Raw genomic sequence first — 15,440 nt, forward strand, 5'->3', positions numbered from 1 at the left:
TTAAAAAAACTGGCAGTGACAAAAATCCCCAAGCCCCCAACTTAATATTTCGTTGCACGACCTTCTGAGGCAATTGCTGCTATCAAGGGATTTCTGTAACTCTCAGTGAGACTTCTGAACCTGCTGACAGGTATTCTGGTCCGCTCCATGTGGGCCAACTGCTCCAGCTGTCTGAGATTTGAATGTTGCCTGCCCGACTGCAGGTTTCAGCTCTATCCACAGATGTTCAATAGGATTTACATCAGTGCTCAGATAAGGCATTTTAGAATAGTCCAATGTTTTTTTTCTCGGCCAGTTCTTCAGTGTTGTAGTCGTGTGTTTTGGGTCATTATCCTGTTGGTGGAACCATGACCTGCAAATGACACCAAGTCATTGTCATGCTAGTCTTTACCTTTAATACACTTGCTTAATTTTGCTTCTAATCCCCTGAGACAACTATCTCCTTGGCTTTCTGTGGTCCATGTTCAGTGTAGTACACACCACAATATCACACAGCACAGTGACTACTTTTTACCCTTAAAATAGACAGACTGAGTGATTACAAGTTTGAAGACATCTGTGATGCTAATCACAGGACACACATGTCCATATGAGGTATCATTGCTTTTCTTAATTATCATCAATTCAAAATCAATGTCTGGTTTCCATAAATTAATTTTCAGTAATTAATTATTACTTCTGTTACGTGTGTTTCAAGTCATTTGAGTGACCACAATGGTTTTCTTTCTGAAATGCTTTAAATAGTTTACCATTTTCTCATTGTTTCTATAAAAATAATTTTGTAGGTCAAAAAGCAAACAAAGCTTTTTGGAAACAACTTAATAATTATCTATCCCATCAGTATGGGATTTTATGTCTATTCCAGTGGTCAACATTTTCCACTAATGCAATCACATTTCTCCACATGTAAGATTGAAATTATTTAATTTAATCCACATCTAAATACAAAGTGGAAGACAATATTCAGCATCAAGCTCATTGGCATGACGATGAATGCATATTAATATGATTTAATTAGATAGTTATTTGGTAACTACTCCTAGTGTATAAACTACACTTCATATCTGCAGAAATTCAAGTGTATGAATACCTTTGCAGTCCTTATCATATGCTGCCACCTACTGGAGTAATTTTAAAACTGCAACAAGAGGTCAAAAATAATAAATTTGTTCAACAACATTCAAATACAGTCGACATTGTGACACATTTGCCTTTATTTCTGCTTGATTAAACTGGGTTGATAGAAAACTGAAATCAAACATTATGACAAGATAACAAAGGAAACCTGCAAATCTAATAAACAAAATGAGGATGAAATACTACACATCTAAATATGTACAAGTCTGAAAGCTAAATCAATATTGTGTAAAATCATGACAGTTTAAAATTTGCATATTTGTTCCTGCAAGTGAACTAGGAAACAGGCAGAGCAAGGAGTACGGACAGCAGGTGCAGATGAGAGTAAAAATGCAATACGAGTTGCATATCTCAGACTACATTTACAAAATTTACCTCTAAGAAATTTTTGCTTTTGGACATATCACTGCTGAACTGTCACCAATCAACCATCCAACCCTCAACATGCCAGCTCTCTTAAATACATTCGACTAGTAGGCAAAGTAGGTAAATGAATCCTGAGAAAGTTTACACCCATGTTTTTCCACGCATAGTTTCTATGATCCACACTTGTATGTGTCTTTTAAAGCTTATTCATCAATCACAACGTCACAACGTGTGTTGTAAAGTATGAAAAGAAAACTGAATTACAGTCGATAACCAGCAGGATTTAACACAAGATTAATTTTCTATCTTTTAAATGGCTGAAGTACTGGAAGAGAAACTAAAAGGGATCTGTCACTTGAGCTGTCTAGACAAAATGAGACTTCAGACTCCAGACGCCCAAGATGATGCAGTCATCACTGATTCACAGGAATGATCATCAGGACCTTCAGGACATCCATGCTGACAGTAAAGTCTAACACAGAGACCCTGTCCACATTTACAAAAACATATCAGTTCAGGACTCAGTCAAACCTTTCATTCCTTGCATGGCTGTCATGTAAAAACAAGGATCAACCTGACATGGAAAGCATCTAGACATTGTAACAATCTCCTGAGAAGTTTTTATTTTTTAAAGTTTTGTTTTCTTTTTTTTCTTTTCTATAAAACTGCCAACAGTGGGCAAATTATACCCACCTCTCTCGCTCAGTGGCCTCTCAACTGCTTTTCTTGCAAAAACAAAAACATCTTAAGAGGAATGAACAGTTAAAGCTTTAATATTAGATGTGTCTTACCCTAACATAAGAAAGAACATCAATACAAGACTCTTTTTCTCCCAGACAGAGGAATGATTTGGTTCAAGTGCTGCACTCAGTCAGACCTGCTGAGTTTTGATTGTGTGCAACAGGGGGACTGCATGACTGTATTCATGTGTTGGGTATGTATGCAATGTAGGGTTTTAGAGCATCTCCAAAGGGGAGATGGCCAAGTTACACAGGAAGATTCCATTCCAGCCTCATAGGACTGGTGCACATACAAAGCTCATGGAGAAAGAGACATTCAGACAGAGGGTTAGAGGAGGAACCCCAGCATGCTTCCTGTTTTACCGGCCAGTAAGGTCCCAAAGCCAGACCTGATACTGTATTGTCTGAGACAGCCATTAAACATGGGGCCTTGCATCACCCCAGAAATGGCAAGCATAAATAGGACCCCTGTTCTGTCAAGAGCAGTACTGGGAAAGCACAGCAGCTCTAGTGCCTCTTCATGGACGACACCTTCTTCTTCCTGGCTGCCAGCATCTCGTAAAAAGGGTCCCTGCTGATGGCAGCTCTGTGAGGACAGACATAGGGGAAAACTTCAGTGAGAGAGAAATTTATAGACTCATGCAGACTCACACACAAGCTGGGCATTTTTTTTTTGTTTTGGAAACAAAATCTTAGCATTTAACTGGGTCATAAAAGCCACTGATTTCATTATTTCCTGTATTTTCTTATTTTGTTATAGAAACCACAACACATTATCAGGGCAGTTACCACTAGTGATGATCTGCAACAATTGACAACATTTAGTTATTTTAGGGTAATAATCAGCAGCAGAGGCTTTCCAGCCTTGACACACAGACATTACACTGATACAGTATGACTTTCACTTCAAATAAACATGCACAAATATGATTAGAACTGCATAACCTGTCAGAGAATCATGTTTGTATGTTTTATTCAGTTTTCAGTTTACTTATTGTGATGAGCCTCGCATAAGAATAACAATAAGAATCATGTCATGAAAATAAATTACTTGATGCTGTTCATCCATTCATCTTTTTCCTCAGCTGTAGGGGCAGAGATGCGGTAGAAAGTGTGATTGCCCTCGACAACACGTCCGTCAGCCTCAGTTTTGCATGCTTTTATAACCTGGTCCTTGTTGTCGGGAATGAACAGCTCAAAGCAGTTCTACATATGTAAAGTGAAAAGGGATTAGAAATGAAAGAAAGGATTATGCATTTCCTCAAATTGTTTAAAAAAAAGTATACAAAAATGCTATGCCATGTAAATACAAGTATTGTTCTGATTGTGTTTAAACCCACAATGAACCAGTGCAAGGGGGTGCACTTACAGGCTTCTTGTCCTCCACCTCCTTGATACTCAGGTTCTCTAATGGGATAATTCCTCTGGGCTCTTTGTCCTGCACAAATATATAACATTAAGACAACAATTCCACCTCCGTTTACACGCCATCACACATATCCACCTAATGAGTGGTACAGAAGTGAGTAAACAGCGCTGTACTCACTGTGGTGTACTCAAAGTAGTACAGACAGTTGTCTGTAAGGATGAACCACCTCCGTTTCCAGGTTTTAACTCGTCCCCCTGTAGAGCAAACAGCCGGAATCAGTGATGATCAGCGCAAGAAGGAGAGAATGAAAGCAAGGAAAAGCACCAAAGCACCGGATAAAGCAGCAGACAGGCAGACAGATGTATGGACGGACAGACGGTTGAGGTTAAAAAGGATGTCTTTTACACGCAACATCTTATTTGTACCACGTGCTCCCATCACCACAGCAATATTTGACTTAACCATGTTTTCACTGCCATTTCATTCACTTCCATCTATGTTAACACCTATAATTTAATAACAGCCTTTTGTAACTGAACTCAGTGAACCACTTAAATGAGTTCACTAGAAGACAGTTAATCATGTTGAAATCACTCAAATGGGTGTATGAAGGTAGAGTGGAGAAAGTAACCATAATTAAGTATTTGCCTCTGTTCTAACCATTTAGTGCTCTTTCATCAACTAGTTAAGGGTAGCATCGTATTGGAATACACAAGGCGACCCCACCTCCATTTAGGAAAATTCATCATCGTCAAACCTATTTTCCAATAGGTGAGGTTTTGAGGATGTAGAACACACTTTTAATATCATATAACAGCACTAGCACTATATATGATATACCATCATATCACAGGCATAATGATATGCCAGACACTTGATGTATACTACCCACAGACATCATCTGCCTTCAACTGACAAGACACATCTCAACTCAGCAGCATATTGCAAAAGAAGAAAAAAAGGAGACCAAAAGAGAGATGAACTCCTCCTCAGCGAGAATGGCTGGGACAATATTTAACATCCCAGCAGACGGATGTAGGGTTATGTGGATGGTGCCAGGTGGGGTGGAGCTGAGTCTATATGGAGTCTCTGGATGAGTGGAGTTTAAGAACGGATGTTTTTGCAGGTGCTAATTTTTTTTTTTTTTTTGGAAATATGTTAGTTGATTGCTATGAATTAGCAATTGGCTGTATTTTACCATTTTTTGGTTGTCTGGTTATTGCAACTCAATGATTCAAATGTCTGAATCCATTTTCCCAGGCGTCTCTTCCACAATCTGGGCCATTACAGTCCAGCACCCCACCAAGCCACAGCCACATCTGTAGCCTTAAGATTCATTTGAAGCAAGAGATAAGAAGAGCGGAGCTACATTGTTAAAAAGATGCAGTATTCCTTTTCCATGCAATCAGAGAGCACCCAATAACTCCTCAATGCATTGGTTCATGGTCCAATTTAGAAGTCAAGCAGTCTTTTGATGTGCTCGCTGTTTGGAAAAAAAAGGTATAATGTAGCTTCTGGAACAACTCAGATCAAAGAGAGTGACAACCACAGCATACAGAAAAAAGAGTTGGGCTGTTTGGTATAATGATCAAAGATTCAGTTCCCTGATTGGACCTCATGTGGAGGAAATAGCACCCCGTTATTGGCCAACACACAAACCATAAACAAAACTGATGAAACAGACAAAAGTTCAAATGAGTCAATGAACAGACAAAACATATTTGCAGACAAATAAACCTGTATGAATTTAATAAAAAAGGACAAATACATAAAAGCATGGCAGACCCCAAAAGCACCAGAGAGATGAGAGATGGACTAGTGTTGGATATGAGCAGGTGTACCTACCTCCTGAGGAAAAACAACAAACAAACACACAAAGAGGAAAAGGAAAAAAAAAAATCAAATTAAATGATAGAGAATTACAGCACCAGAGTCATTTCTGGTTCCAGTGAGGCTTTGATGTACTGCTTTACAGCTTTCAAGATCATCACATTTCCCATATTCATCTGTCCACAAGATGGATTTCAACTCAGTGTTGGCTTGTGAAAGCTACTGTAAAGCACCACATGAAATAACACCTCCAATTGGGTCCATTTATAACAGGTAAGTGACCTTCCACCCTGATTATTTTATTCAGATCAACTAGTTAAGAGTTATTCTTCCTTGGCTCGTTGGCTATAAAGATTCACAGTGATTGAAGATTTTCTTTTACACATTCATACATTTTTACTAATTACATTGTGAATCTGTACAATCTGTACAACAAAGAGGAACAGACTGATGAAATAGAAGTTGGCACATCCTGGATTGTGTTTTTCTGCTGATGACATGACTGTGACTGTTAAAGTGAAATGAAATCAAATAATAATATTTCCATACAGATACACATTTGCTTGTGTCAAAAAATATATATGGCTGGCTAAGAATCAGCAATATGTTGGGAACATACACTGTATAAAGATGGACAACAGACCAGGTCCTCAACAGTGTTCTCAAAACAAGTAGAGCTCCCTAGTAACAGGCGGCGGTATACGTCCTAAGCCTCTTCCATTAGTTGATAACTAAGTAACCAAATTAAAACACTAAAGTACACGGCAAATAATTTTTTGTCAAGGATGGTTTCTGTCTTTTTATGTTGATAATATAATGCTGATGTATCCTTGAGTGTCCATTTTTCCGATGAGTTTCATTTTAGTTAGTTATTTTACATTAAAGAAACAGGATGTGAAAATTAAAAAATAAATTAAAAAATTACCAACAACCTAGCGGTATCTAAATTAGCTCCACCGTTGCCGATGAACACATTAATGACTGATATAATGGTTTCATCCGTCTGAATAATTAGCGACAACTCAACTAACATCTGTCCAAACTTTGAATTATAGCACCTCCTTCACAATTCTTAGGTGACAAGAGGCAGAAAAAAGACGGCAATCAAACAAAAATCGCGAAAAAGTAAAAAACTCACCCTTAAATCACAGATGTCGATTTGTACTGGATTAGTATTATCAGAGGACCTCTGTGTTATGAGAATTATGGCAGGTAATTTGCGGTGTAATTTTTACTTCACAAATCATGGACAAGGACGATTTGCAGAGGATTAAGATCATAGACGACCTCCGTGATTGTTTTAACGGAGGTCCCCAGGTAAAATGAATCCCGTGCGAATAGGGCTTCAGACTGTACAGAGCAGACTCTGGCTCCAAGCTCACAAAACATGCCACGGTCTTTATCACTGGGAAACTAGCAACAGTTTCCCCAATACAAAGAAGTGGGAGCATGTTGCTACTAAAATATCTGCACCTCAAATACTGACCAGTGACTGAAAACTGAAAAAAACAAAACAAAAAATCCCTTTACATGATTAGTATCGCTGACGTATGTGCACACATTTGTATTAAATAATTCATTAACACCTCCATATGTGGTGGTCTGACCTCAAGGAAACATTCATAATACTGGGCGAAGTGTTTACTATTCACATCGCATTCTCACATCCACATTAACACACACAGTGTGCACATACACACTCATACTCCACTGACCGAAGGTGAGTTATGGCTTTACCTGGTTATCCACAAATATATGCGATATGCTACTGACACAGCAAAGTCGAATATTGGAACGTACATATTAATGAAATCTCCGTGGGCGTCCCAAGAGGAGTGTATATATACAATGCTTTCACTCACCCAGTTTTAGCAGCCAGCCCTCTCTGTCTGGGTTGAAGAAAGTGTGTGTGAGATCATTGCCGTCGTCTTCCGGAATTTTGAAAGGTTCATTCTTGATACTCTCATACAGATTCTACAATAAACATAGCTAACTGTGAATACAAATATCGTTGACAGATTGAAAGGTAGAAGGTGACAAAGGAGAAATCCCAGGGAACTGAATTTGAAGGTACTACTTGCCCTGAGCAGGTCTTCAGGTAAGTCTCCTCCATCGTTTATGCCTCTATTCATGGAGATGAATCGCTCCACAGATGGCTTGTCCTTCACATTTGGATTGTGGAGGCTGGTGTTTAGCATGATGATGGCGAATGACAGAATGTAACAGGTGTCTGTAACACACACATAGAGGAATCACTCTATATGAGGATGGGTGTGAGGTATGAGGTAGTTAAATGTTCAAAGAGAGATAAACATATAGATGTAGCTTTGTTAGCAAGGAGTGGGCAGGAGTGAAACATAAAGTACGTGAAAAGCTAAATATGCATGTATGTGTGTGTGTTTATTGCAGGCAAGCTAAAAGACAGACCAGTGACCACAAGGCTAATGGAGAAACACTTTATAAGTCCTGTTATGCTATTGAGAAGTGCCATGCATTAATCATGACCATTTGGATCCATGTTAGAGACAGTTGTCTAACTTGGAGCTAGGAGCTTTATTTCCCAAAAGCCAAAGACACTCTATGAAGACATACAGTTCATCTTGTCAGCCTGTCTCTCTGCTAAATAAAGCAGTTTATTGCATGCCATTAAATGTCAGTGCAAAATTATGTGATTGAGGGACACTATTAATTATCCCACATATTTGAATTACTTTAATTGTAATTCCCAATAGAAGGTATCCATTGACGTCACTTCCGTCCACGGCCATGGCATTAGATTCAAACAACTAACTTTAAGAGTTACCCTATCATTAGTTTCACTGTTCAGACATTTATCCCTATTTGACACCGTAAGACAGCACTGAAAACTAGAGATTGACTGATATGAATTGTTTAGGGCCAATACTGATTTTTTTGTATTATGGCCAATAGGTGCTGCTGATTTTTCTGAGCCGATAATTGAAGCCGATATTGCTTTTCTCCGTCCATTTACATGATAACACTAACTCAATGATAACAAATGTCAGTCTCTATTTAACCTAAAACATTTAACCTAAAACATTAACATTTATTGAACAGAAACAATATTTAATTATCTTATGCATACAAAATAAAAAGGTAAAAAAGAGGTACAGCACAAGCATTTTCCACCTTCTAGCTGCACGCACCCTGTGTATCGGCAAAGACACCCATGTCACTATTACATCACCATCCAGGGCCTGGAGGTGGAAGTAGCCGACCACCAGCTGAAATCTATCAGTGATCAGAAAGCCATCCTGCCCCTTGTCAGTGCAAATGAATATCAGCTGGTTCAGTCCAAACTGATGGCCTATAAAAAGGTGTGTCATTACCAATGTGTCACACAAGGAACAACAACTATCGCAAGACCTTCGCAGCCTTATTGTTGCCAAACATTCTGATGACATTTGTTACATGAGGATTTCTAAATATCTCAAAGTTCCAGTGAACACTGTTGAGGCCATAATCCAAGCCATAAGCCATAATAGCAGGTACAATTGTTTCAAAGAAAACAATAAGCAATGCACTCAACGGCCATGGCCTGTATGCACGCTCACCATGCAAGACTCCATCTCTGAAGAAAAAGTATGTTGAAGCTGGTTTAAAGTTTGCTGCACAACATTTGGACAAGCTTGTAAAATACTGGGAGAACATAGTCTGGTCAGATGAGAGCAAAGCTGAACTCTTTGGATGCCATAACACACACCATGTTTGGAGGTCAAAATGCACTGCACATTACCCCAGAAACACCAACCCAACAGTCTGGAGGTGGGAACATCATGGTGTGGGGCTGTTTTTCTGCATATGGTACTGGAAAACTTCATATAACTGAAGGGAGGATGAATGGAAAAATGTACCGAGACATTCTTGAGAAAAATCTGCTGCCATCTACCAGAATGATGAAGATGAAACAAGGGCGGACATTTCAGAAAGACAATGATCCCAAACACAGAGCCAAGGAAACTCTCAACTGGCTTCAGAGAAAGAAAATAAAGCTGCTAGAATGGCCCAGCCAATCACTTGACTTGAATCCAATCGAAAATCTATGGAAATAACTAGAATCAGAGTTCATAGAAGAGGCCCACGGAACCTTCAAGATTTAAAGACTGTTTGTGTGGAAGAATGGACTAAAATCACACCTGAGCAATGCATGCAACTTGCTTCTCCATAGAGGAGGCGTCTTGAAGCTGTCATTACCAACAAAGGCTTTTGTACTCTGTTGGTATTAAATATCAGTAAGTGTGTTCAAAACTTTTTCCCTGTGTTATTTCACATAGCTTAATACTTGGGTTGTTACCAACACCTGGTTAAAAAATTTCATGTCAATAGCATCTTTAGAAATATGTTTACTATGAAAAATTGTGATGTGTTCAATACTTATTTCACCCCCTGTATATCGCCTGGCAATATATTAGATCGATCTCTACTGAAAACTGGGCTGAATGACATGGTGGCTGGTTACCTGTGGACTGGAAAACACCAGGGTTGCATTGGCAATAGCGCTGAGCAAAGGCCTCCATCATGCGGTCAATCTTCTGGGCTTCTCCTGGTAGCCTAAAACTCCACAGGAACTGTCTGTCAAAAGACACAACTCCACAGTCAACAACGGACTCCCTCCAATTCTGAGAAAGCGGATTTTTTTTCTGACCGAGCATGGAAAGGAAACTAAGGGCTGCATCTGACCATTACAAAACTGAGTGACAGAAGCTAGGAAGACATCTCACCTTAGGGCCTGAACCAGGTTGAGGTCTGTAAACTCATGAAGCTCTACGAAGGCATGGAGGACTTGAATGTTGAAGTCATCTCTAAAGAAGACAAAACATAAAATGTTGACAATTTTCCTAATAGCAAGGATTAGAAAAGTGAGTTTATGAATAAGCAAGGCAAAATATAAAAGGGATGGTTGGATAGAGGAACAAAATCTTAATCCTGACCTCTCTCCGAGGTAGTCGCCAATGGCTGTTTTGTTCAGGCCCTCGCCCTTGTAGAGGAATTGAGCAATGTCGTCACAGGTATTCTTCAGCAAGTCGTTCTCAATCATAAACTGGATCCCCTAAGGTGAAAAAAATGAACCCCAGTTCACCTGTGCATATGAGGAAATGTAGGACAAAAATCACACTTTCTGAAGAATCACAACAGTTTCTCCTACCTACCTTTTTGGGGTCCATGTTAAATTTCTTACGTCCCATAGCCACCTGTTTGCTCCTCTGCATATTTTTCCTAGAAAGAGGGTATACTGTTATTAGGGATTCCTAAAATGAACATTAAATTAACAGTTGCTACAAACAATTATGTTATAAGAATTTTTTCTGCTCAACTTACCCCTAAATGACACACACATTGAACTATCACACATTTTCTCATAATTACATATAGTATAAAGATCAAGTATGAAACTCTACCCAGTGATTAATTATCACACACATTAAAATTTATGCAACATAGACCTAATTAGGGAAGATGTTTTTAGAAAGCAAATACCGTATTCAATATAATTTTACTTTAAAAGCGGAATTTTCTGGAAAATTTTGGCTAAATGTCTTTCTTCTAGCTGTCTTTTTTTTAAACAATTTTTTATTTTTTTTTGGTTTAAAGGAATTTGTCATTTATTAGATTAACATACTAATATATTATCTACAAACACACTTCACACTTGCGCCCCCTTGGAAAAAAATAAAGACACTTCAAGCTAAACGTGACATTTCGAAAGTTCAATTTTTCTGAATTTCTTATCAGTATCAAATTAATTTTGCCAATAAACACCTGCGTGTGCTACTAATTTTTTCTTTGCGCTAAACTTTTTTAACTTGCTAGCACCAGTGCTCCCACCTAAAAAGGTAATTTTACAGCCCTGCATTTACTAAAGCATATTAAAGTTGGGGTTACATAATGAGCATAGGTCATGTGGAATATAAACTTTAATTCTGCGGGTCGAACTGCAATATCACATTAACCCTTTTGTGAGGGCAATCATTTTTATACACAATGGCTATTTTTTTAGGGGCCACAGCGGTTGCTGGACCTGTGTAAAGTTTGAAAAACGTCTATTAAAAGTGCTGCCTTTTTGTATGGTTTTTGCTTTGTGATACTGAATATTGCCGCACAAATAAAAGTTACTATAAATTAAGAAAGCCTTTTCTGAAATATTTGAAATAAAAAGGTATCAAAAATGTAATCCCATAGCACTGTAAAAGACATGTTGCAAATATGGTAAATTAACCAAATGATAAATCAGCTACTGAGAAAATAATAGATATATTAATCTATTAATTATTAATTGCAGTTAATGAAGTGAATTCAGTCAAGTCCTACATCAAAATGTTCTTCCCCAGTTGCTGAGACATCACTGCTTCATCCCAACGATAAGCTAAACTCTTCTCTCTTTAGACCATCCATTGTCTGCTTCTGTCTGCACACCCACTGCATTATTCAATGAAGCCTCCCATTATTGGAGTGTGCCTGATTAAACATTTAAACTGCCATTAAAGCACAGCCAATTTGGGGAGGGTATTTGGTGAGATGGCAGGTCCAACTCAACCATGAATAATTTAGAGCTTCATTTGCTGAGTTAATAGAAGGTGAGGAACAAGCAAGGGTAGACAAAACAGAGAAGGAAATACATGTGCTAGAGAGTGGAGTCCTATTATCTTACCTCTCCTCAGTCGAACCCAAGTTCTCAATCTCACTAGTCACTTCTGCTATCTCATCCTTCAGTCGCTGCAGAGGGAAAAAAAAGTCTTAAAATGTAATGTCTGTGAGAGGAGAACAAATTAATCATCTGTACAACACTTTTACTGACACCATGGATATGAGAAAGGCTATAACCAACACAAACATGACAAAACAAAACAAAAACACTACCTACTGTCAATACACTTAAAAAAGAGACTTACAAAAGAGACACTTACAAAAAATTCTTTTGACAACAGATGAGAAGAAATTCATAATGTTGCATACTCCCCTTCAGTTTCCTTCAGATAAATAACTCCTATCAGATAGGACACAATATTCTTTACTTCAATGTTATAATCATTAAATCTCTATGTTGCCACCTTTCTGGCAGTAGAGGATATTCACATTCACCAGTCAAACTCAGTAAAGGCCAAACCACAAAGGGAACAACTGTGTTTTCAAGGCCTGCACAATCACAAGCATTCCTCAGATGCTTGCCTCTATAAACAAGGACTGTCCTCATACAGTAAAGGGGGTGGTTGTGGTGAGTGGGTTATGACATGCAGAACCAGCAGAGGAGGATGTAGGAACAAGGTAGGGCCCTATAAAATCCACGATCACAGAATCGCGGACGGAATCACGGTATTGGATATTAAAACTGTAATGTATTATAAACGTGGAATATCATAGATCTGGCCAACAAGTTTTACAGAGTAAAAAGGAACTTATCTGGCAGGACAGTACTCCGAAGGGTGAAAATGCACGCTTCACCCCCTCCTCCCCTCATTAACAATTCAAACATGTCGAAGCAGCCGTCTGAGACACTCTTTACATGTACAGCTTCATCGAGCTATGCTCAAAATTCAACTTTCTGACTACAGTCCTTGTCCTAGTTTACATGCAACGGAGAAAATCGAATAACTGACAGGAACATGTCGTCCTCCTCCTACACACTAGGTGGTGATATGTGTCTTTTCAGCGGGTTAATATCATGTTAATATGCCCCGCTTTCCGGTTGACCTATTACGTCATATACTAAACAAGGGTCACTATCCCTCAGACGGCTCTTCTACCGGCTCCGTTTACCTTCTACTTCTTCTGCAACCAGCTTTCTTGGGTGTTTTTGTTCCACACATGGTTGTGGAGCATGCACACATGCATTATCCTGTGAGAAGTGCAATTAAGCATATACATGCCGAATAAAAACTAATTGCAATCACATTATCTGGGTGTCTTAATCAGATAAGGAGAACTCCGATTTTAGTCGGACTAACGTGTTTACATGCACTTAAGTCCTCCAGTTAGAGTCCGATTGAGGCAATAATTCTTCAATAATTAATTTCTTTCATGTGCATGTAAACGTACTGACTGACATTATTTACACTTTTTTTTTATTAGTTATTCACATGTTTTCCTGTGTCCGTATGTTTCTTATGTCTTACGTCTCTCTCTTCTCTCACTTTGTCACTTTTCAAACAAACAAACGAAAACAAAACTGTAGGGCAGAGCAGTTTGCCAATGATTATAATGTGTCAGATGATCAGTTTTTGTCAACATACTGTTGACTGGGCACCGTGCTAAGTGAGATGAGCAGCTATTATAACCAGCTACGCTCAAATCAACAACCAAAAAGATCATCATCCATCAACACCAATCAGACAACTTTATGGAACAATAAGCAGAGTGGATTTGAATCCGGGTTCTGCTTGGAAAGGAGGAATTTTCTACTGGCTGCTTGCCAGGGTTGGGGATTGTTTGGATTTTAACGATTCCAATTCCGAGTCTTAATTTCAATTCCTGTTCTAAACAATTCTCGATTCCGATTCTTTGAAGTGTAGGTAGGTCAAAGGGTCAAAAATATTTAGATTTTTCATTTGAAAAAGCCTTTACACGGGCCATTTTTATTTATTCACATTGCCAGTTAACTTGATACAGTATAATTAGTTTGCAGTACTGTAACTAGGGTATTCAATTACAAGGGAGGGTCCCTAACTGTAACTGTAAAACATAAACATACTGAAATGACACTACAAGTTGGCAGCGGTCTAAAAAACAAAGAGCTGCAGCCCAGGTGGGTGTATACAGCCCATTTCACATCAAGCGAAAAACCCGTGTCGACCCGCAACGACCCAGGTTCTTCGCTCGATGTGAAAGGCTCAACCCAGGTCAATCGTTTTTTCGCTCTGACGCTGATATATCTGTCTGTTACATTCTGACTCTACAGCCTGACAGACTGCATAATTGTAGAAGCTTCAGCTCAAAAACAAGTTTTGGTCTACACACTTAAAGACTGATCTCTGAAGGGCAGAGATTTTTGTTCATTTTTTTCAATCAAACAAATTAAATGTGTTGATACACGATCCTTTATGGAAGCGCATAGGTGAACAGCGACTGTGCGATGTATGTGATGATGTATGGGGGAGGAAAAAACAAGCTTGCAACTCTCACAGCGGGTCGACCCGGCATTTTCAGACCCGAGTCGACTTACCGTTGGTGCTTTCACATCGGCAAAAGTCCCGGATCGGACCTCCCCCTGTGAGAGGTGTGTGCCTGTTTTTCCCTCCCTCCTCATGTCATCGTGTACATTGCAGATAACATTGCAATTTGTTGATAAGAATGGACCGATTAACTATTATACCATGCAGGCGAAGGTGTTCTGTCATGTTTGTTGTGCATCCTCGTTTGGCAGTAATAAGATTTTCACAGGTGTTGCACTGTGTCAATCGATCCTTTTTCAAATTAAAATGAAACCAGACTTTTGGGTGGCATTTTTTGCAGTCCATGTTCAGACAAGTGATGTTCTTCTTACTAGCGGAGCACGCCGGGCGGAGTAATACAAACCCCGGGAACAAACTAGTGCGGGCATTTAGGAACCGGAAAAAAAAAAGAATCGAAATTCAAACACCTTCTTAACAATTCTGGAACCGGTTCTCGGTGCCCAACCCTACTGCTTGCACACATAAATAATCATACTTTCTCTATACAGTTATACATCCAAGTCATTTGAATCAACTTTACATCAACACCTTTACAGGACAAGCAAACTGTGCTTACACAGTACAAAACACAAGACATAAATAGTAGGGGTGTAAATTCATCCATTACATCGATGAATTGATTTATTTTCCTACGATCCAATTACATCGATCTGTGCTCGGCAAATTGGCTGTCCGGACGACATACATCAATCTAATATCGATTTAAAAGGATAATCGATCGATTATATGGATACTAGGAAATAACGCATTAAATTAAGAAGGTCAGAGGATCCGCTTAGAGTATTCACTTGAGAAACACTGTAAAAGTGG

The 15,440-nt window shown here is 38.9% G+C and overlaps 1 protein-coding gene across 3 annotated transcripts in view; it reads right to left on the reverse strand.

Moving 5' to 3' along the window:
- Positions 1-1,185: 1,185 nt before the first annotated feature.
- The window catches only part of cyth1a (cytohesin 1a), a 35,247-nt gene continuing 20,992 nt past the window's right edge, over positions 1,186-15,440 (reverse strand). For 2 of the 3 annotated variants that reach the window (XM_047572436.1, XM_047572434.1), the window contains exons 3-13: positions 12,113-12,177; positions 10,614-10,680; positions 10,395-10,513; positions 10,185-10,265; positions 9,923-10,035; positions 7,524-7,672; positions 7,304-7,416; positions 3,790-3,868; positions 3,613-3,681; positions 3,295-3,449; positions 1,186-2,829 (exon numbers count right to left, since the gene is read on the reverse strand). In XM_047572436.1, the coding sequence (XP_047428392.1) occupies positions 2,751-2,829; positions 3,295-3,449; positions 3,613-3,681; positions 3,790-3,868; positions 7,304-7,416; positions 7,524-7,672; positions 9,923-10,035; positions 10,185-10,265; positions 10,395-10,513; positions 10,614-10,680; positions 12,113-12,177 (1,089 nt within the window). In that variant the 3' untranslated portion in view covers positions 1,186-2,750. The remainder of the gene's footprint in view (positions 2,830-3,294; positions 3,450-3,612; positions 3,682-3,789; positions 3,869-7,303; positions 7,417-7,523; positions 7,673-9,922; positions 10,036-10,184; positions 10,266-10,394; positions 10,514-10,613; positions 10,681-12,112; positions 12,178-15,440) is intronic. The other variant, XM_047572433.1, reaches the window with a different exon arrangement.

The sequence above is a fragment of the Mugil cephalus genome, chromosome 20, assembly GCF_022458985.1.
Source record: "Mugil cephalus isolate CIBA_MC_2020 chromosome 20, CIBA_Mcephalus_1.1, whole genome shotgun sequence".
In the NCBI taxonomy this organism is placed as follows: Eukaryota; Metazoa; Chordata; class Actinopteri; order Mugiliformes; family Mugilidae; genus Mugil; species Mugil cephalus.